Below are 22,728 nucleotides of genomic sequence, written 5' to 3'. Positions count from 1 at the left end.
GGCAGGAAAGAGTGCTTGTGGTCACTTATAGATGAGAGCACAGGCCAGGAAAGGAGTAAACACCTCACTCTTGATCGTACCACCTTGGAATAATGGAAATTCTATAGGTCCCTAGAAATATCTCTGAAAACAGCTGCAGCTGAAGCTTCTCCACACTGGAAGCAGACCCCTACCTTAACAAAGAGTTTAAAACTCATGTCATTGGCTGGGATCATGAGCAAACAGTGCAAAAAAAAAGTCAGACCACAGAATCTTTCTTTGGTGACAAAGAAGACCAAAACATACGACCAGAAGAAGACAACACAGTCAAAGCTCCTATATCCAAAACCTCTAAGAAAAATATAATCCAGTCCCAGGCCATGGAAGAGCTCAAAAAGGATTTTGAGAAGCAAGTAAGAGTAGAGGAAAAACTGAGAGTGATGCAAGAAAATCATGAAAAATAAGTCAACAGCTTGCTAAAGGAGACCCCAAAAAATACTGAAGAAAATAACACCTTAAAAAACAGCCTAACCCAAATGGCAAAAGAGGTCCAAAAAGCCAATGAGGAAAACAATGCCTTAAAAAGGAGAGCTGGCCAAATGGAAAAGGAAGTCCGAAAATAAAAATAAAAACAAACAAAGAAACAAACAAAATGGACAATGGATTTCAAGGCAAAATCAAAGACCAAAGACAGGTTGTTTGTACATTGTTGTCCGCTTGGTATCTGCCCGCCTTAGACTGGGAGCTTCCTGAGGGCAAGGACCGTCTCTTGTCTTTCTTTGTATCCCTAGAGCTTAGTGTGGTTCCTGGCACACAGTAGACACGTAACCCACGTTTGCTGAGTGACTGGCTCAGAGGCAGAGGGGAATCCTGACCCATATTGGGAATTTGGGCTGGGAGAAGGTGAAAGAAAGGAGCCAAGCTCTTCCTGAAGGAAAAGCAGCTGACCACTTCTGGCGGGGGAGGGAGAGTACCAATGCAGTTCTTTGTTGACTTAATCCACAAGCATTAATGAGGCACCTACTATGTGTTAAGCACTGGGATAGCTTCTGGGATACAATGACCCATAACAGCCCTAGAAAGGACTGTTGTCTTCTGGGTGCTTGTTCCTAAGACTTCAAAGAGTCCATCAAATTGGACGAGTCTTGGGAACAAGAGCCCCAGTGACTGTCCACGTGCCTGCTAGCTGTAGCCCCTTATATTAAGGCGAGATCCACAAATCCATTCTCACCAAACATCCTCTCGACTGGCTCTTCACTCCCAACCTCTGGCTTCCAAAGCCATGGTTCCGTGGCTAGCATGAAGACAACCCCACCTGGGCCCTTCGGGTCTTCAGTCTCTTGACCAAGACTTCAGAATTCCTAGAAATCCCTTCCCCTCTAGCAGCGCCATTGGTGCCCACATTAAGCAGCCAGCTTAGCCCTCCATCCATGACACCACAGCTAATGTTGCTGGTTTGAGCCATGAACATAGAAACTAGAAGCCTCAGGAATTCTGATCTAAGAGACCCCAGAATTATCCCAATTTTTACCCAGAGGATGGTATTGGTCATGCAAATGGTCCCAGAGAAAGCGTCCATCTGCCAGTCCATAGAGGACCACGTAGCTGCCCGGAGGGAGGCGAGAATTCAGAAATGTCAACGTTTCCATGACGTGAGCTCGCATGTCCTGTGGAGTGGTCATCTTGGACACAGAGTCGATATACCTGTTGGTGAAAGAAATGGAGGAAAGCCTGAGCAGCAGATCGGGCTGCACCACGGCAGAAGTGGCCACCTCCCTGCCCCGTCCACGCCCCTCCAGAAGCTGGGGCTCACTGGCAGGCTGTGCCCTCCTGGCGTTGCTGAGCCCTTAGTGGCCTTTGCAAGTTCCACAGGAGCCTTTGGATGTGGGGATCAGCCATGTTTCCCTGGTCTCAGTGGGAGAAGTGAGGAGACTGACCTAGATCACTCTATAAATCAATATTTATAGAGTAGGGTATAGGCTATGTATATGTAACATAGGGCAGGGACCAGAGCAGAGAGCTGAGCTTTCCGCCTCCCTGCTCACTGCTCGGGGGCTCCCCTCCCCACCCCTTCTGACTCGGAGCTTCTCAGGGTCACTGACAAGGAAGATCTGCTTCTGACTGGCTTCCTCATGTAGGTGACAAACATCCCAGCAGAGCGCACGTGTTCCCTCACAAATCACAGGGACCAAAAGCCAGAGGAAGGAAATTCATGACTCCAGGCACAAAGGACCTGGGACCATTTCCTTTCCTCCATGAAATCAATGTCCAACCAGCTTCATTTAATTAGAAAAGCCAGCTTTTTAAATTCTCTGAGTGAGAGAGGGGGCCATTTGAAGATGGGCCACCTGTGTCCCCAGGGGCCAGGTCCCTGTGTCCCCAGTGTCCTGCTGAGGAAACACTCTGGGCTCTTCCCAGTCCCCACCTGCAGGGTCTGTCCTTCAAGCATTTCTTGAGGGCAACGGATTCTTTCTCTGGGTTAATTATGGAAACGACAGAACCTTCACCCAGCAGAATCGCCGAATCTTGGCAATGGACCGTGCTCAGTGTGGCGGTCACACGCTTGTGGGATCTCAGGGGTGGAAGCCCCCTGTGGCCCTCCTCCTTCTTGCCTTTGTTTACCGTGATGAGATGTTGTTAATACTGATTCAGTTCTTGCATTGAAGGATAAAGGGTCCCAGAACTACAGCCAGAAGGACGCTTAAGATGCCAATGAAGCCAATCTCCACCTTTTATAGAGGAGGGAGCCGAGATCTGGAAAGCTCAGGTGATTTGCCCAGGGTCTTTGCACTTAGTGAGGGCTTGATAAAGGCTTTCTCATTCATTCCCCACCCAAGTGTCTGAAGAGCGATTTGAACCTGGGTCTTTCCCGACCCTAAGCCCAGCACCTTGTCCCATGATAGTTCCTAGACATGCACTTCCAGACACCACGGGAAAGTCCCTAACCATAGGTGCCTCCTTCCTGACAAGGACCTCGCCAGGCACACCGACGCCCCCTTGACTTGTGAGCCATCTGACTGACGTCACACAGTGTCTCCCATACAAAAGCCCGGGGTGACAGGCAGTGTTCTGAGAGAGAAACTCAAAAGAAAAAATAACTCGAAATGTTCTTGGTGGCTTGCTAAATGTCATTTGGTCTCCATCCAAAAGCTGACTGGCAGTGATAAGAAGGCCTGGCCCATGGAGATCCCCAACCTAGCTCGTGTTTTCTGCGACTGAGATTCCAGGCCTCATCTGCACCATCTGCCCTGTCTGATGTCTGTCCACCCACCCCAGGGTCCTACCCTTCAGAAAACACTCGATCTTATCACACATAACCTCATGGCAAGGGAACCATGCCGATAACCATCATATTAAGTACGGTGGACATTGACATAATGTGTCAGTTCGTCACACCCTGGGCACATTGGCCTCACCGCCATCTATGCGAGCTGCTGGAGGCAGAGCAGCCCGGCTCAGACAAGGGGCCTGTCCCTGTACTCGGAAGCAGGGACAGCGATGGAGGGAAGGAAGATGTCTGCCCCACTGCACCACCATCCCCAGCCGCCATGCTCCTGGCCCACTCCGGCAAAACGGGCCCTGTTGGGTGCTGAGCTGGTCCTGACACACTCACACCCCCGCTGAAGCCCATTTCACAGCCAGGAACCAAACAGTCACCCTGCCGATTGTCATCACTTCCCCAACCCTTGCTCTTCAGAGGAGGCGGCCCACAACTTGGAGGCTGGCGCCCTCCTCCCTTCTTGGCAGACGGATTGCTGATCTTTTCTCTGCATCTGCAGGGCCCTTGCTAAAAGCTTGTTGGACTTGATCGGTCCTTTCCCCAACCCCCCCATTTGACAGATTTTACAGAAAATTGAGGCCTTGACACGTGAAGAGACTTGCCCTGGGTCACTGCAGCTAGAAATGCCAGGCTGTGCCCAGAATATGCCTTCCTATTTATACCCAAAGGTTTTCACTCCAATGGAAGAACCATTTTTAGAAACAGCTGTGGGGGAAAACATTAGCATGACTTTTTCAATACAGAGAGTCCTAACCCCCTCATTCTCTCCTGTCCCCTCAGGAAGCAAGACACTTTTCCAAGGTGGGGCTGGGGGCATTATCCCATCATCCCTGACACATGCTCCAGTCACACTTGGGATGCAGCCTGTGTGCGATGGTGCTATCTATGGACTCTCAAAGGTCGAGGAAACACACAGAAAGTTCTGAGAAGTGCAGGGATTGAGCCCACCTGGCATGGGGGAGGGGGGCTGTGTCTGAGCATATACTGGAAGTGCCTTGGTTCTCTGGGGGGCAGATGTTTGCCCTGTGGTTTGTGGGGATACTTGCCCCAGCACCCTGCTCCTGGGAGTTCCCTCGACTCTCTCAGGACATTTGCTGTATCACCTGGGCCAGTCCTGTTTCTGAGGGCTATGAGGGCCTTCAGCATCAGGACAAGGTTTTCCCAGCATTCAGGAGAGACCTGGGAGTTGGTGGGGAGGAGATGTACTTGAGTCATTTTGTATTAGAGATGTAGTTTGGCATAAGACACGAGACAATGTAGGCAAAGGGAAAAATGCTGGTGTTGAAGTCTGGAGATGGCTGGGTCTGAATTCTCTCTGAACTACAGCTGTGTGACCCTTGACAAGCTGATTGGTTCTTCAGGGCCCCAGTTTCTTCATCCATAAAATGGGGATCATAACACTTGCTCTGCCCCTTCACAGGGTTTTATTTATTGAGCAGAGCAAATGAAAACCAGCATTTGGGCTTGAAGCTGCTTGTAGATGGTAGGTTGCTTGGGAATCCCAAGTTGTTGTTCATGCCAGGCTGGAAGGGCAGAAAGAGGGGATCCGAGGTGGAGGGAGGAGCAGAGCTGAGCCTGTGCTGTGCCCCCAGGGGCTGCAATGGGAGTGAGCTCTTGCCGAGGATGCTTCCTATAAGGGAGAGGGTTTATGGGATCCTGGGGCAGCTCCATGGAGAGTAGAGAAGTGGCCTCCCTGGAAGGACAGACAGCAGCTGGCATGCCAGTTGGAATACCCACCCTGGCATCTCCCTCCCTGGCATGCTGAGTGCCCGTCCCTGACTCCTTCAATTACCTATGTCTGAATATCCCCCATCATGAAAACAAGGAGTCCTGGGGTTCTTGAAGGGAACTAGGAAAGAAAAGGGCCTTGGGAACCTTGGGGTTTGTTTCTAGCACAGTCATGGTTGGAAAACTGGTGTTGGGCAAGGGCAGCACCATTGAGTTCTGTTTCTGCCTTCTGGGCATCTCAGTCTGGCCACTCGTTAGCTGGGTGACGAAGGACAAGTCCTTCCCACTCAATGGGCTGTATTCCCTCATCTATAAAATACAGGGGTTGGACACCATGATCCATCTCTAAAGTTGCTTTGAGCATAAACATTGAATGTTCTATTTCACTGGCATTGGCTGCCGAGGTAGAAAGAAAGGAAGAGGGTCAAACACTGGAAAGAAACCAGAATGGCCATGACCTTGGTCAACTACTCACCCATTGCACACGTCATTCCCAAGCATGGTGTAGATTACAATGGCGGGGTGATCCAACAGCCGGTTCCTGGACAAGCTGATAAAGAGGAGACAAAGGTAGAGTTGGGGAACTGCTTGACCCTTAACCTGGGACTCAGGCCAAGAGATCCCTGGGGATCTATGGTTGGTGGAATCTTCCAGCTCAGTGGATTGTTCTTGACGTTTCTTGTTTTTCCCCTTAATTTTTCTCCCTCAATCTTCTCTCTTCCCATAATGACCAACCACTTTCTCAGTTCTCTTATTTTCTTCTGTAATTCTAATCCCCTCAAACCAAGTTCACACGATTCTATAGATTTGAAAATAATGGATCATGAGGGTAAATATAAAGGCAGGTCCTGGAATGCCTTGATTTCAGGAAGACATTTGATGTATTTATTACAATATCTGAGCTGACCTGATAAGAGGTGTGTGTGATAGATGACAGTATAGTTAGGTGACTTGGAAGTGGCTGGATCCATAGTGTCCTCAGTATCAGATCGATGTCAGCCTAGCAGAAAGTCTCTAGAGAGATGATGAAGGGATCTCTCCTTGGCTTTCTGCTACTCAGTGTTTTTCTGAATTAAATGATTAGTCTTATCAAATGTAAGGATGACACAAAGTTGGGAGGGAGAACTAAAATGCTGGATGACAGACAGAATTGAGGTCCACAAAGCTCTTGGCAGATTAGAAGTATCAGTTGAAACCAACAAGATGAAATTTAATTGGGATAAACACAACATCTTTTGTTTTAGTGGATGGAAAAAATGAGAAGGATTATATTTAATGGACAAGAACAGATTCTATGAATGTGGGAGTTACCTCTGGATCAACTCTCTGTGTAGTTAGACTACTATGTTCTTAGAGCAAAGATCAGATTTAGTTTTTAAAAAGCTAGAAGAAGAATAATGAGCAAAAGATAAGACACAGAATTGAAATAACTTCAAGCAAGTAATTGATAATGGAAAATGGGTGGTGGATTATGAGTGGTATTGCCACATAAAGTAGAGAGCAGCAATGGGAATTAAAACAGTTGAAAGAAAGCTTTGGCAAGGCATCCAACTAAACAAAGTCATCCCAAGGGCATTTAAGGATGAAAAATGAAGGAGAGCAAAAAGAAAAAAAATAGAAAAGATCTGCAAAGATGAGATAGTACCAAAATGTGGGGAAAAAAAATCTCAATGTTATATGACTGTTACATGACAACTACCAACTTACATGCCTACTTTCCCATCTCTACAAAATCTTTGAAAACTGTCTACACATTCCCAAAGGCCTGATAGATAAGGGTAGCAATAGGGAACAGCCAAGCCTTCACGAGCGAGCCATATACTACAGAGGGCCATACCCTGACCACCTTGAAATTGGCTGGAAGGTGTAGATAGCAGGGGATCCCACTGAGCTTCCTCTTTGTAGAATATGACAAAGAATTGACGGAGGATGACGGCAGAGCATCACCTTAAAGCTGCCTCCAATGAACACATCCCATTTATGCGTCACAATAACTTTAGATTTCTGGAAGGACGTGATAGCTGAATGAGCACTGTTCAACAACCGTCTGATATTCACTTCAAGTGAGGCAGAAAGCAAGGTGAAGTGTGGTCATCAAAGGGACATGTCCCACGAAGGAGGATACTGAGGAGAGAGGATTCTGCTTGCAGGGTGAGGTCTCCCACATGCTCCTGTCGGCAGGTGATGGGGTGCATCAAGCCCCAGAACACTAATGAGCCTCCCTGAAGACACCCAGAACCACTAAACAAGTTTGCCCTGATTCTTTACACGGAAAAGACTGAGGGAACAAGGAATGTCGGAGTACAAGAAGCTGTTGGATGGGTAGTAGGCATACTCAGGACAGAAAGGACAAATGGACAACCAGCTGGCCCAGCATGAAACAGGAGGAGGGAAGTGGGCTGGGTTGCTATTCGGGAAATTACAGAGATCCATTTATGACCCCAAGCAAAACTCCTTCTACTATTTACCAGTTTTGTTGTTTTATGACTGTGAGACACAGAACAGAACAGTCTCTGGAGAATGGAAAATGAAGATCATCTGTAGGGTGGTGGAGAGGTCCCCTGGAGGATGGCCTGGGAGGGTGACCAGGCTGCCACAAAGAACCAATAAGGAACACCAAAGAAGGACAGGCATAAATTAAGAAATTAGATGACAGGAAAGAAGGGATGGGATAACCAGTGGATGGCAAGAGAGACCACAGGGGCACTCATTACATCAGGAGAAACTGAGGAAGGGCTGCAGCCATGGAATACATCTCTTGTGGTGCTTATAGGAGGACATGGACAGGATGGGTGGGCAGGGAGGGGTGTGGATCAGAATATACACCATTTGTTGTGTGTGTATATATATATATATGCATATATATATGTATACAGAGAGAGAGAGAGAGAGAGAGAGAGAGAGAGAGAGGGAGTGCCCATTAAAGTGTGGGGAGCTAGATGACCTTTGGACTTCCAAGTCTATTGTACCAGGAACCTGGGTCAAGTCTCATGCTGGAAGAGTCCCCATTCATGACCCGGAACCCAGGAAACCTCTAGCCAATCTTGCCTGGGTGCTTTTCCTTCACCCCTGCCTGTCCCAATTTCACCCCCTTTGCATTCTGCTTTCACTCCCTCCCCAGTCATGTCTGCACATTCCTCCCTGAGACACGTATTGGGCTCAGTGGGTGCCAGCCTGGCCCTGCGCCTTCCTCTAAACCCAGTTTTGCACCTCCCACACTAACCCTCTGACCCTTTAGTCAAGTTTGCCTGCACCAGGCACCTTCACATTCTGCCTTCAGACTTAGGAAAGGTACTTGAAAACCTTTGCTGAGTCCCCATGCAAGCACTCACCTTCCCATGAACTTCAGAAGGTTTTTGGAAGAAGCACCTGGAACAGGGAGAGAAGGAATAAGTTAAATCTGACACCAGCAAATGCAGGCTGTCTTGCCTGAAAGCTTGGAGGGGAGAATTTGGAAGGGAAGAGTAATAAAAAATAGCCCTGAACACACAAGACCTCACTGGAATCTCACATTAGCCCGGGCAGGCAAATGCCATTACCGTCCTCATTTTACTGATGAGGAAACTGAGCCTGAGAGAAGGTAAATGACTTGCCCAGGGTCTCACAGGGAGCAAATGTCTGAGGATCATTCAAGCTCAGGTCTTCCTGACCTCAGTCCTTGCACCCTACCCACACGGAGGCATTGGTGTTCTCAAAGCTGTGGCTGACTGTGGAAAATGAGCCAGGTCTGCAGGTCTGAGGTGCCTGCCCAGTGTCCCCATTCTGAGCACTTCATTCTCTTCACCCCCTCAGGGAGGGAGTGGCACCTGTCACAACTCCATTTCCTGTGCTCTCCTTTTCTGTCCTCTTCCATATCACTCTCTTTCTCAATCACCTCCCAGATTCAGTTCCTTTCCCTGCCTTTTGGCTGTGGTTTCACCAGCTTTATCTGAGCTGGGCTTCCCTTCTCACTCCCCTCCTTTACTGGGGTGTCTTTCCCCTTCCTAATAGCTCTCATCTTCCCATGGTAAAGCACTACCCCTCATGCCCGCCTTGCTCTGCCCCCCCCACCCCCATAATCCTGCTGGGGGACAAATGGCCAATATGGAAGGGCCACCAGCTGCAGCATCTCTCTTCAGGCTAGCCTATATGATTCAAACCCCAGAGAGGAGTTATCTAGAGAACCAGAAATGCCCTGGAGTAGTCTGCCTCCTGTTTGCTTCTGGTTCAATTTCATCCCATCCAGGATGTTGCTCACTGGGTTACCTCTCCCTCCCTGCGTGGTGTCATCTGCAGACCTGATGAGCAGCCTACCTATGCTTTTATCCAGGTCACTGATAAAATGTTAGCCAGAACAAGGCCAAGGACAGATCCCCGTTTCTTAGCAACTGTTACACATAGAAGATACATTCCTGGGAAGATGAAATTTTCTAACACATGTCTGTGATTCTTTTTTTATTATTACTAGAAAAAAACCACCCAGAAAAACAGAAATATTCAAATATGCCCTTTTTCAACCTTTACAAAAACATATACATGCTCATACAACATGATATGTCCCATCATTTCTATTGTCGGGGCTGTAGGCTATTTTTAAAAAAATCAACGTTCCCATCTTCCCTCCATTTTGAGATGGAGGTATTGCTGTGGGATTACTTCTGTACCTTCTCCCTCTTCCACTTGCTTTGCCATGTTTATTTTCTGCTTTTCTTTATCTGTGACAACCACAAGCAACTTATTCCTCTTTCCCCTATCTCCTCTTCCTTCTCCTCAAAGTCTATCTGTATCACTTAGTTGTGAATCAGAACAACGCTATTTTTTGTCAGCCTATGGTTAAAATTTAGAAGGGAACAATTCAATCACGTGTCACTTCCTCTTTGCATTGTAATGTTGAGGATCTTCTTTGTCCTTAAGCTTTTCTATTTATCATTAAAACTGCTTTGATGTTAGTATTCCCTTCCACAAATGCTTGAAATTCCTGTGGAATCTTAAATGTCCTTCATCTTCAAAGAGAATTCTTCACCAGAAAATTAATTTGATGAGGAAGTCCTGTATTTCTTAATTTTAGGTATGTCATATTACAGATTCAATCATTTCTTGTTTATATAGAAATATTTTGTGCACTTTAGCTACTTGTTTTTGATATTTGATACTTTTTCTGCTTGATTGCTTGTAATACCATCTGCTTATCATTGTACTGTTGAAGCTTGACCATGATATGTCTGAGTGAGTTGAATTTGGAATTCACTTCTATTGACATAAAGTGAATTCAATTTGCAATCTGTCCTTTTTCAGTGTTCCTGAGAAAGTTTCCTGTATGATTTCCCATAATGTAGTGCTCAGATTCCTTGGTTCAGTTTTCAAGCAGTTGGATAATTTTTAAATCTTTCCTTATCCTGTTTTCCTTAGCTATTATTTTTATATCCTCTGTAATTTTCTTGACATGTTTTTCTGCTCCCTCTGATGTTTCTGACATTTCACTCTTCATTGAAATAATTCTGTTTTTCATTCAATCTATTGTTTTATTTCTAAAACCATTGTCTTAGTAATAGCTGACATTTATGTAGTTCCTTACAGTTTACCAAGCACTTTACATATATTATCTCATTTGATTGGAACATTCAGCAACAAGTTTAGTTTTTTAAAAAGATGAGTGTAGATGACACAACTGAGGGCAGGTAACAGAATTAATACAAAAGCATGGGATTGGACTAAAGCAACAGTGTCAGGAGTCTAAAGCTTGGAATAAGTTGAGACTGATGAGGAAAGCTAAGAACAACAAGGTTTTCTTATCTTGCTTTTTTAAAAATTAAGATGGAGGGAAATAGGGGAACAATGAAGGAATGGGACCAATGCTGGGGAGTGGGTAGGAAAAGATCCACTGGTGATAGAGGTTAGGAAGAGTTGCCCAACTCATTGAACTTCTTTTTTCTCAGCCAAGGAGAAGGACCATTGGACTGCAAAGGACAGAACCCAAGGGCTTGTGGGAAGCTGGTACCTAAGATAAGGAAGGTAATAGGAAGAGGGCACCTAGCTCCCCTAGATGAATGCCAGTCACCTGGTCCAATATTCTAAGAGAGGGAGGAGGCTTTGAATGCCAAGCCCAGCATTTTGTATCTGTTTCTGGAGGCCATAGTGAGCCACTGGGATTTAGTGAGTAGGGGGGTGACGTGGTCTGACCTTCACTTTGGAATCTGAATGGAGGACGGACTGGAGTAGGGAGAGATGAGGCAGGCAGACCCCCTCCCCCTCCCTATTGTAATGATCCGGTGTGAGGTGATTTGGGCTTGCACCAGGGCAAGGGCACTGTCGGAGGAGAGAAGGGGGCATTTTGGAGAGATGTGGCAAAGGTGAAATCATAGCCTTGGCAACAACTTAGATGTGGAGACACAGAGAGAGAGAGAGAGAGAAAGACAGAGAGAGAGAGAGAGACAGAGAGAGACAGAGAGACAGAGACAGAGACAGAGACAGAGAGACAGAGAGAGAAGAAACAGAGAGACAGAGAGAAAGAGACAGAGAGAGAGAGACAGAGAGAAGAGAGAGACAGAGAGAGAGAGAGAGAGAGAGAGGAGCCCAGGATGACATTGGGTTGCCAGTGTTAGGGGCCAGCAGGATAGCAGTGCCTCTTACAGTAATGGGAAGGGGAGGAGGGGGACAGATTTTGGGGGAAAGGTAATGAGCTCTGCTTCGGACAAGTGGAGTTTAAGATGCCTGCAGGACTCTGGACTCCCGGGTTGGGGGCCTGACGGGCGGCGGTGCTGAGGCCAAAAAGGTGCACTTCCAGCGCGGTCATTCCTTCTACACGCTCAGACTGGCTCCTGCTCCACAAGTGACAAGGGTCAAGAGCTGCCTGGGGCACCAAGGTTAAATGACTTGCTCAATGTCACATGCCTGGGATGTGCCAGAGACAGGACTTGAACCCAGGACTTGCTGATTTCAAGGCTAGTCTCTGTCCACTATACCACACTGCCCCCCAAGGTGTGTATGAATGTAAGTCTTGGGTTAAAAAGACAGTTGGAGGATGGAGGAGGACTGATTAGACAGCAGCTCACTTGAAGAAGACCTGGTGGTCTTAGTGGTGTGTAAACTCAGCAGGCTAAAAAGCTGCAGTGATCAGGGGAGGGGAGAGGAAATACATCACCAAGGAAGTGTGGGTAGAGAGCGAAGAGGTGAGTGTCCAGGACATAATCTTTCTCGGTCATTCATGTTTAAGGTTCGAGAGATGGGTGGTGATCCAGTAAATGAGAATGAGGAATGGCCAGAGAAGTCATGGAAGTCAACAAAAAATAATAACAATAACATTTATATAGCACTTACTATGTCCCAGGTACTGTGCTAAATGTTTTACAAATACTATTTCATTTGATCCTCACAACAACCTAGGGAGGTTAATATGATCCCCATTTTACAGATGAGGAAATTGAGGTAAATGGCAGTTAAGTGACTTGCCCAGGGTCCCACACTAAGAGTCTAAGGCTGGATTTGAACTCAGGTCTTCCTGATTCCAGATTCCAGTTCTCTGTCCATTGCTTCACCTCACTGAGAAGAAAGTGTCCATGAGAAGTTTCAAAAGTTTACAGAGGTCAAGGAGAAGGAGCCAGGTGGCTTAGTTAGCGATTAAGACCCCTGGTGACCTTCAGAGAAGACACAGTTCTTGAGCAGATGGAAGTCTGACAGAAGCCCTGGTTTCTGTGTAGTTCTGTCAGCCAGATGTTTAGTGATTAGAGCCCTTTGCCCACGATTTTTAGTTTTCTTTTCCGTTTTATCACTTGAATGTTTAAATAATCTGGTCATGACAGCTAACTACAGCAGGAGAATCATGTAGGTTTATATCAATTGCACTCGGTTCTTTTTGGAATATTTAATTCTGGTCCTTTTGATTTTTATTTAGATGATGACAGCTACAGACAGAACAACAAAGCTGAGCCGAGCGTTGTCGCGTTCAGCCTGTAAAGAAGAGAAGAGGCCGCACCTGCCTGCGCCAAGCACTGTCTCGGAGCTCACTGTCGTCCCCACCCCCCATCCCTTTGCTCACCTCATCTCTCTGGCCCTGGGCATGTGCCTTACACAGAGTGTCAGAATGGCCTGGGTCATATTCACTGCCGCCTCAGACCTGCTATTCTCTCCAGTGGAGTGAGGAGGCTGGACAAGGGCGGGTGTTGGCTCAGCTTCTCCCGTCTAGAGGAGCAAGAGCGGAGGGAGTCTACCTGTGCCACGCTCCAACCCCCCCCACCTCCGCACTCTTATACGCCATTTTATTGACATCGCCGAGTGACAGCTCGCACGGCCGCACCGTCTGGCCAGGTCCCCTTGGAAGAGAGCAGTAGGACACACGTACCATTTTTGGAAATATTCTGGTAGTCCCGGTGATTGCAGCGGTTTCTCTGACGTAGGCGGAGATAAATAGAGTGGTCCGGCAATCTGAAATGAGTTCACAGAATCTTAGGACGATCAAATAAAAAGATCCAAAGTGGCACCTGGTTTTGTTGGATTTTTTTTTTCCAGTGGGGGACTGTTAATAAGTGCTTAGTGAGCTCAGCAACCGAACTTAGTGTGGCTACTTTCTCCACTGACCAGATCAATGGATTAACAAGCACTTTGTAAGCACCTACTGTGTGCCTGGCTCTGAGCTGCGTGCTGGGGCTACTGACACATGAAACACGGGAGATGACAGAAAGTGCCTTGTGGACCCCAAACTACTAACTGAATCCCACCGTTGTGGTTCTGGTACCTCCATCACCTACTAGACTGTCTTCAGAATTGCCAAATAGACTTCTAAGTTGGTCCTGGGAGGACAGGTGTGAGGTCCGTCACTAGTGGGACAGCCCTCACAGGGACCTTCAGGAGTCTCAGGGCACCTGATCCCCAGCCCAGATGAAGCTTTGGAGGAGGACATTAGCGTAGTCTAGTGCTCATCAGAGGCAAGGTTGGAACCCAAGTCTCTCCCAGCTTCAAGTCCAGGGTTCATCTGCTATCTGGCTGCTACTGGAATTTTTAGACAAAATGTGAATATGCCCCAGGCCATTCTGTGACTGGAACAATTCCTCTATTGGCTTTTCATAATTGGGAACATTTCAGGCATGCTCTTCTATCCTCACAGCCACCCTTTGAGCTAAGGCCTAGTATTAGCCCTCATTACAGGTGAGGAAAATACTTACTACCTGTGCTGGGCCCTGAGCTCATGTGCTGGGGAGACCAAGAGAGCCTGGAACAGTCCCTACCCTCCAGGGGCTCGTGATCTAATGGGGCAGACAACACATAAAGGACTATAGACATACGAGACCTATTCAGCATAAATGGAAGGTAAAATCAGGAAGAAGGGTAGCGTGTATGTATAAGTGTGTGCATGTGCATATGTGTATGTACGTGTATGTGTGTGTACATATGTAAGTGTGAGTGTGTGTGTGTGCATGCATGTAGGTGAGTAAGGAGACCAGGAAAGGTCTCCTGCAGAAGGCAAGATTTGAGTGGATACCAAGTCAGATACCAAATAGAGCTGCTACAATTAGGGAAGGTTAGCTTTGTCACTATCCAGGAGCTCACAGGAGATACAGTCCCAGAAGGGAGCAAGTCTAAAACCCATGGCTGCTAATATCTATGCATAAATACACAAAGTTTGTAGACAAGCAAGATTACCTAGAGGGCCTAAGGCAACAAGGGTGTGTGTGTGTGTGTGTGTGTGTGTGTGTGTGTGTATCTGTATATGTATGTATGCATGTATGTGTTTGTGTGTGTATGTGTGTGTGTGGGGGGTTGGGAGATGAAACCCATGAAGGGAAGATAACTCTAGATGGGTGCACCATTTTCAAAAGACACAGATAAAAGAAAGAAAGAAGGCATAATTAGGCGGATGAATCTATTCAAGGGAAGCTATGGGAGTCTGCAGACTGCTGGCCAGAGTCCTTCACTTGGATGCTTGGCAACATTCTAGAAGGTATTTGTCATTAAAGGGATGGTTGGTGAACATTGAAAGGAGGAAGCCATGATCCCACCTCCATGGCTACACTAGGGCCAGAATAACCTGCCTTAGTTTCCTTTTTGGCAGATTAAGGTAGATTTGGTAGATTAAGGAGCTGCTGGCGACATTTACCTGAATTTGGAGTCTCTCATATATTCTTGTGGGAAATATGGAACAATGAGGATGAGGAGATGGGAAAATCAGGTTTATTTAGAACTGGTTGAACAGTTGACCTCAAAGAGCAATCACTGATATTTTGAAGCTGATTTAGAAAGAAGTCTCTGGTGGGGTGCCTCAGGGCTTTGAGATGTCTGTTCTCAGGAGGAGAAGGCTAGGGCAGGGGCATGAAGACTCAAGTGCCCCTTCTGATCCATGCTGGCTATGTGACCCGGGCACCTTAATTACATTCCCAGTGCCCATGCAATTCTCTAGGACTGTAAATTGTAGTGTAGAAAAGGGGGTCCTGCACTGGCAGAGGGAGTTCCCTCATGTGGGAGTTCCCTGCACCAATGAAATCACACGTCTAGTCCCTAATCCTGTGACCAAGATAACCTTTTCTTTTGCCAGAAAATCTTATTTCCTTGTTCCAAACAGGGAACCTCTTCTATAATTGAATTTCTCATGGAGGACTTGAGAGCTGTGAGAAAATTGAATAATCAATAGCCCATTTTGTGATAGAAAGGATTGTGAAATGGAAACCATATATAGGCAAGGTTGCCTTGACCTTGTGTTAATAAGAAATCAAAGATAACTTTGCTTAAAAGAGTTTAGGACATGTAACCCCCCCACCCCAAGATGTAGTTTCTCTCTGTGTCTCTCTCTCCCTGTTTCTGTCTCTGTCTCTATCTCCTCCCCCCTTTATCTATCTTGACCCTGTGTGCTTCCCCTACCCTACCTTTCAGCTTCCTTTTGTGAATTGTTTTCCTCCAGTAGCATGTAGGCTCCCAGGGGCAGCTAGATGGCACAGTGGATAGAGCACCAGCCCTGAAGTCAGGAGGACCTGAGTTCAAATTTGGCCTCAGACACATAAAAACTCACTAGCTGTGTGACTCTGGGCAAGTCACTTAACCCCAAATTGCCTCACAAAAAAAAAAAAGAATATAAGCTCCTTGAGGGCAGGGACCATCTTTTGACTTGTGTTTGTATTCCCAGTGCTTAGCACATTCACTAATTAAGTATTTACTAATGCTTAATAAATACTTCTTGACTTGGCTGGACTAACTTGCAATGTTGAAATGTGAAATGGGTAATAAGCAGGATGGTCAAACTCTTTAGCCCTGAAGACTCTTCAGACCGTTGGAAGATTGCTGCTAAATTCTGTTCTAATCATTCTGTAATGCATGCTATTAGACTTTTATGCTTAGAATTCCCTTTTCTGTATAGGAATAAAATCTTATTCCATATCTGATTCACATTTGTACATTGGGTCCCAGTTTTTTAAACTTTCCCCCTTTCTGGGAATCTCCTTAGGTGGCAAGCCTTAACTTATTATTATATAATTAGCAACTTTCCCCAGGAGAAATGGGGTGAGGGAGGTGATCCAAAGGATACGAGAAGTGGGGAGTCTACTTCCCCAATCAAGAAGCCCACTTTCCCCCTAATAATGAAGCAGGACAAGCCACAAAGGCTAGGCGAAGGCCAGGATTGGGTGCTGGTCACCAGCCCTGGGATTTCTGCTGAGCGTCGTATCCAGCTTTTATGTTAGATATGTCAGGTATGTCTATGAGAAAGCTCATGCTTCTGGCTTGCGTGTGGTGGATTCTGGGCACTCTTGGAAAGCCCTGCTTGTCTCCCAGGGGAGAAAACCAGGGAAGTGCTGAAATAGATGAGTGGGAGTTCCAGCCCGATATCAACGTACCGAGCTTTCATCGGTAGCAGGTGGGCCTGTGTGACTGTGCTGACCTTCCTAACCTCACTTGCTGAGAGGAGAAAAATTCAGCTTCTGCTGAAGGGAGTCACGCAGCAAGGCCACCATCCTTGGGGATCCCACAAGGTCTTCTGGGACAGAGAGAAAGGGAAGAAACCCGAGGATGACCCACCAAGCAGAATGCAGAAGAACGCATTCTCGCCTCTACAAACAAATAGGTAAAAAACAAGCTACTACCTTGCTTACAAAGAATAGCACCAACCAGTATATATGCCCACGTATATGCAAAATACATGCAGAATTAGTTCCTATGGGGTTGGGGGGAAGCTCTAGCAACTGGAGAGATCAGGGAAGGCTCCCTGTAAGAGGTAGCCCTTTGAGCTGTGCTTTAAAAGAACCTAATGGTTCTACAGGGTACAGGTGAGGCATGACAGCATTCCAGGCAGGGGAGGCAGTGTGTGCAAAGGCTGGGTGGAGGGAGATGGGATGTCGGTATATTCGAGGAAGAGAACTGAGGCCAGTTTGGCCTGAGTGTAGAATTTATGAAGGGCGGTAAAGGGAGATCTGCCCGGAAAGACAAACCGCAGTCTCTGTGAAGTGCATTAAACGCCAAGTGGGGGAGTTTTGGAGGCAATGGGGGACACTGGAGCTTACTGGGGGGGGGAGGGCCATGGTCAGAGCTATGTTTTAGGCAGCCCCTTGGCCCACTCTATGGAGGATTGGAGCTGGGAGAGATGAGGCCCCAGGGAGAGGAGAGAAGGGACCGGATTGGGGGGAGCTGTGAGAGGGGTGAAAGGTCATTCCTTGGTCCCCTCTCTTCTCTGTCGGAGTTTTTGGCTAGGGGTTCTTTTGCTAGGGCCCTGATAGAGTAATGTGCAGGATAGCCACTGGAGTCTGCTTTGAAACGCAGTGAGCTCCCCTTCCCTGAAAGCATTCCAAAAGAGGCCGAATGACCACTGCTGATGACGCCGTGGAGGGCATTCCTCTATGAGAGGGGTGGGATACTGGACGGCGTGACTCCTGTGGGAGTCGTGGTGCCGCATGTGTACCGCAGGAAGGCGGATCCCAAAGGTGGGCACTGTGGTCGCCACGCTCAGGTCAGGCCCCCCACATTCCCCCAGCTCAATTCATAGCCAGACTTTGTTGGCTGTTTGTACGACCATTTTACGATGGGGAAACTGAGACCTGGGTAGGTTGAGTGATTTGCCTAAGGTCACACAGTTAGTTAGCAGTGGAATTGACTCTAGCTAGTAGAACATAATCTCCCTGAGGGCAGGGACTTTCGCTTTTGTCTTACTCGGCCCAGCACCAGGTGCCTAGTAACCACTTAGCAAATGCCTGCTGACAGATGACTGACCACAGGCGGTTTCCGCAGGCATGTGACTGTCAATCACCACATTTCATCCATCTTCCTGAGAGCTCCTCTCCTGCCCATCCCCCATCCAAGCTCTGTCCCCTCCCCCACCTCAGCTCCTACCTCACCCCAAGTCACCATCTCCTAGAGACCTTCCAGTGGACTTCTACTACCTGAGTGACCTTGGGCAAGTCACTTAACTTGATTGAGCCTCAGTTTCCTCATCTGTAAAATGAGAAGTGTTAAGCAGATGGCCTCCCAGGTCCCTGGAAGCCCCGGCTCCATGAACCTACTCTTTAACCCATGAGACCTTCCTATGCAGAGAAGGCCGTCTTTTTACTTATTTGAGAGTAAATATTTTCCCAGGACTGTGAGACAAGAGAACAGGTGCACGAATGTGTTGACTCAGCTGAACCAAGAGAGGAAGGGCTAACCTCAGAGCTTATGTTTGTTTCTTGACACATGCCCAGATGTCTGAGCAGAGGCTGATGGATGGGTACAGCCTCCAGGAGACAGTATTTAGCTGCCCTGACTGGGAGGCCAGGACAGCACCTTCCACCACTGTCAACTCCCCTTCCCCAACGGCTCTGTACATTTACTGCTCTGTGTACTTGTATCCCAGTCACACCTTGGTACCAAGTCAAGAGAGCTGAGTTTGGAGGCAAAGGGCCTGGGTTCAAATCCTCCCCCGATGATGAGTTCCCATGTGACTTTAGGCAAGTCACTCAACTTTCCTGGGCCTCAGTTTCCTCATCTATCAAACAAAGGGGTTAAACTACATACCTCTTCTAGACCTAGATGTAGGATCCTAACACACACAGTAGGTGCTTAATAAATGCTTGTTGAATTAAATTAAATTCTACACATTCCTTTTCACAAATATTCATTCCTGTGACTGGATAATAGGGAATCCCCTCTGTCTATGCTACCCATCCAGTAGCATTTTCTTTTTCTTTAATTTTAATTTTTGTTGATAACTTTTATTTGCCTTTCACTTCATTTCTCAGTACATGCCTCACTTCTCCTGCCATCCCTTGTCACAAATATAAAAAAGAAATAGAAGGAAAAACCAGATCAGTTTGGCAAAACTAACTATTACATGGTTTTCTGTCTGAAGTCAGTAGTATGGGCTCTGCCGGTGGAACATTTGTCTTAGTCAAAATCCAGCTTCATGTCCAGCCCCTAGGGATCTAGGCTAGGGCTCAGCAGGAGCTTCCTTGGATGCCCTCCCCGTCCTAGAGATGGTGGCTAATGACCCTTATCAATGATTTCAAGCCCTCGGCCCCTCCCCCCCATAGCCCTTCCAGTTTCTGTATGTGTGTGTGTGTGTGTGTGTGTGTGTGTGTTTGCATGGATGTGTGTACATGTTGCACATGTATTCACAGACGCATTCACTCACCCACTGGTAGAATTCAGAAATCCTGTTGTGCCAGAGAGCTCGGGCCAGTCGAGCTCATTGCTCAAAGCCTTGGGCAGATTGGAGAAAGTTTTCTAAAAACAGAAAAATAAGGCACTCTTAATAGGGGACCATTTCTCTTTTCTGGCCCCAGCTCACTAAGCAGCAGGCCAGTGGAAAATTTTTAGGAAAGGATGAACATTTTGTTAGAATTGGTGAGAAACCTGAGCTGAACAGGGACCTGATCAGTGGCAAATACCCAAGAGTTTCTAGGCTAGTTCTAGAGAACCCAGGCCACTGGTGCCCTTCCTCCTTGTCCTGATCTGCGTGAGTTGGCCCAAGTTAGGCTCCTCATTTGTTGACCCAAATCATCATCTCTTTCTGGTTTTCTCTGCCAGGGGCTGCCTTTAGAAGGTGGAATTTTAGCTGGGACTCAAAGGAAGCCGGGGAAGCCATGAGGCAGAGCATTCCAGGTATGGGGGACAGTCAGTGTCAGGAGATGGAGGGTCTTGTTTGGGGAATAGCCAGGAGGGTAGTGTCACTGGAGGGAAGAGTAAGGCATAAGAAGACTGGAAAGGGGTGGGGTATATTCTGAATCTAGGATGCTGGAGATAAGAAAGAGCCATCGGAGTTTAGTGAGAGTAACATGGTCATCTTCAGGAAGATCACTTTGACAGCTGAATGGGGGAGAATGGAGGATGAACTGGAAGGGCAGAAGGTGAGCTTGGAAGAGGCCATGGGGCATTCCAACCAGTGAGGCAAGGGGGATGGGCTCTTGTTCTCACAAATAGGAACCAATTCCTTACAGACCTTGCAGAGCAGACCTTTATCAGATATGGTTGCTACCAAGGTTTTTTCCCCCCAATTAATTGCTTCTTATCTCTTTTTCAGAGCATCCACTGAAGAGGGAGATTTCTCCATCATGTGTTTGAAACCGTTTTTTCTTGGTTGTCTTTCTGTATTCTGTGAATGCTCTATTTCTCATTCCCGGTTCTTTCTTTGGTTAGTTTGTGAGTTTCTGAAGCACTTTGGGTCTCATTTCAGAGGTCCCCATTGTTTCTGCTGCAGCTTCCCTTCTTCTCATTGTGAGGCTTTCTCATTTTCCTTTGTTCCAGTGTGGGCAGCCATCCTTGGGTTTGGAGACCACTTGGATAACGTTTACTACTTTAAAAATTTTGGCCTCCTGTGCCTCTTCGAAGTTTGTCCTAATGTTGGATTCCTTCCCCCCTCCCCCCTTTTGTTGACTTCTGTGTTTTTGCTTTATTCAGAGCAATCTTTGCTGTTTTGGGGTGATGAAGGGGAGCTGGTATTCAGTCCCCCTGCCCCAAACCCTTTCCTGGTACCCATAGCTTTTTCTCCACCTTGTCAACTCTTCATTTCTCCCATCTCCCTCTTTTATTATTTATACTTGATGCACTAACATCATGATTTATTTATTCCAGGAGGTAAAGGACCCATTTGTCTAAAAGCCAACCTTCCCTCTCCCCCCATACCGTTGCATTTAAATTATTGCGACTGAAGTCCATTGTCTTCCACCATGCTGATCTAGTTTTCTCTTTTACTTAGGAAGGTGTCAACAATTATGACAAAGGAGAACGGACTTGATGTTTTGTTTTGTTTTTTTTCCTGCAAGGAAAGGCTTCCATCCTCGGCAGAGAGAGAGAAAGGCCAGTACCTTCCAGAGGTTTCTATTTGCTCACCGGGGCTCTTGGTCGATCTCATTTAAAGCTGCCTGATGCCAATATGTCACGGGGCGGGGAGTAGTTATTTTAGGGAAATAAGATTTCAGAGTCGGTTAAAAAAAAGAAGCCCACTGTTATATTTCAAAGGCAATACTTAGAGGGGTGTCGCCGGATTGGGGTCGGCCTGAAGTGATCGGTTCAGAGCTCCCAGAATCACCAAACAACAATAAACACGTGTCCAACATTGTCTCTGTACCAGGCTCCGTGCTAAGTGCTGGGGTACAAAGGCGGCCCTGAGATGCTGCCTGCCCTCAGGAGCTCCCAGTCCAACAGAAAGCCAATATGGACTTAGAGCAGCGTCGCGGGTTTCAGAGCCAGACCCCGTACCCCCTCCTTGTGCCCAGGAGGACACTGTGCCCAGAGGGATGAGAGGACTCCGACGGGATCGCAAAGCTAGGAAGCGTCGGGAGCCCCCCTCCCCCCTCCATCCTCCTGTGTCCCTTTGTTATCATTGTTCGTCTTTCCTTCTCCAAGAGGACCAATGACGTCACGACTCGACTTGCGCGTGATTGGCTTTAAGTGAGTTAGAGCCTCTTCCCTCTATCTCTTGCCCCAAAGAGCTCTCAGGCTCGCTAATATCAGACGATGTCTGGGTGAGACAGCACCAGCACCCCAGCGTTCCTGACCTGGCACAGAAAGACGCAGTGTTTCACGTCCAATCCCGGCGCAGAGCTCCACATTCTTATTCAGCTCTCCCACCAGTTCGCATACCTCAAGGATTACAGACCCCTAGGATATTACAGTCCGGAGGGACCTTGGAGGTTAGCTAGCCCCGGTTCTCCCTGACCGGAATGCCTCCCTCTCCCCCAAGCACGAGTCTCCTCAATGACATTCTTGACATATCCGCCAGTCCCAGCTTGAATACCTTCAGTGCCAGGGAGCTCGCTACTGAATAAAGAAGCCCATTGCTAGACATCTCTAGCTCTAGTAGATTCTTCATGAAGCTCCTTGTTTGGTTAAGGGATGTTTTTCTGCGGGCTCATCCACTGGCGACCTCTGGAACCACACGGTACTAGTCAAATACGGAAAGATTTCTGCATAAGCATCACCCGAGTCTGTTGTCTAAGCTAAAAAGAGCATCTGGTTTTCTGGTCCTTTCCCAATTCTAGCCAGCCTCCTCTGCATGCCCTCTGGGCTATCAAGGTTGTTCCGGAAATGCCCCCTCCACCCCAGGTGAGCATGGCACTCCAGGCAGGGCTGGAGCTAGACGCTTGTAAACTACAGCCAGGTGGCCCCGAGATCTCTCTGCTCCTAGGACGGGAGACTGGGAGCTGGAAGGGACCTAGATGAGAGAATGAGACCCAGAAAGTTAAAGTAACTTGTCCAGGGTCACCCAGCATAGGAAGTGTACTCAGGTCTTTTCTAAGGCCAGTCCTCGCTCTCTGTCCAGCATTCTGTACCACCTTAGGTCGTCTGGGCGTGAACTGCTGAATAACCACCCTCCC

General features: G+C 47.4%; 1 protein-coding gene across 1 annotated transcript in view; it reads right to left on the bottom strand.

Annotated features, from left to right (window-relative positions):
* AOAH (acyloxyacyl hydrolase) overlaps positions 1 to 22,728 on the bottom strand; it is a 115,584-nt gene that overhangs the window by 15,400 nt on the left and 77,456 nt on the right. The window contains exons 15-19 of the mRNA XM_027835812.1: positions 19,545 to 19,636; positions 13,305 to 13,387; positions 8,320 to 8,356; positions 5,463 to 5,537; positions 1,511 to 1,683 (exon numbers count right to left, since the gene is read on the bottom strand). Coding sequence (XP_027691613.1) covers positions 1,511 to 1,683; positions 5,463 to 5,537; positions 8,320 to 8,356; positions 13,305 to 13,387; positions 19,545 to 19,636 — 460 coding nt within the window. The remainder of the gene's footprint in view (positions 1 to 1,510; positions 1,684 to 5,462; positions 5,538 to 8,319; positions 8,357 to 13,304; positions 13,388 to 19,544; positions 19,637 to 22,728) is intronic.

This window comes from Vombatus ursinus, unplaced genomic scaffold, assembly GCF_900497805.2.
Source record: "Vombatus ursinus unplaced genomic scaffold, bare-nosed wombat genome assembly UNPS02014817.1, whole genome shotgun sequence".
NCBI lineage: Eukaryota > Metazoa > Chordata > Mammalia > Diprotodontia > Vombatidae > Vombatus > Vombatus ursinus.
Note: the sequence above shows the minus strand (reverse complement) of the source record. Positions and strands in the feature narration are given on the sequence as shown.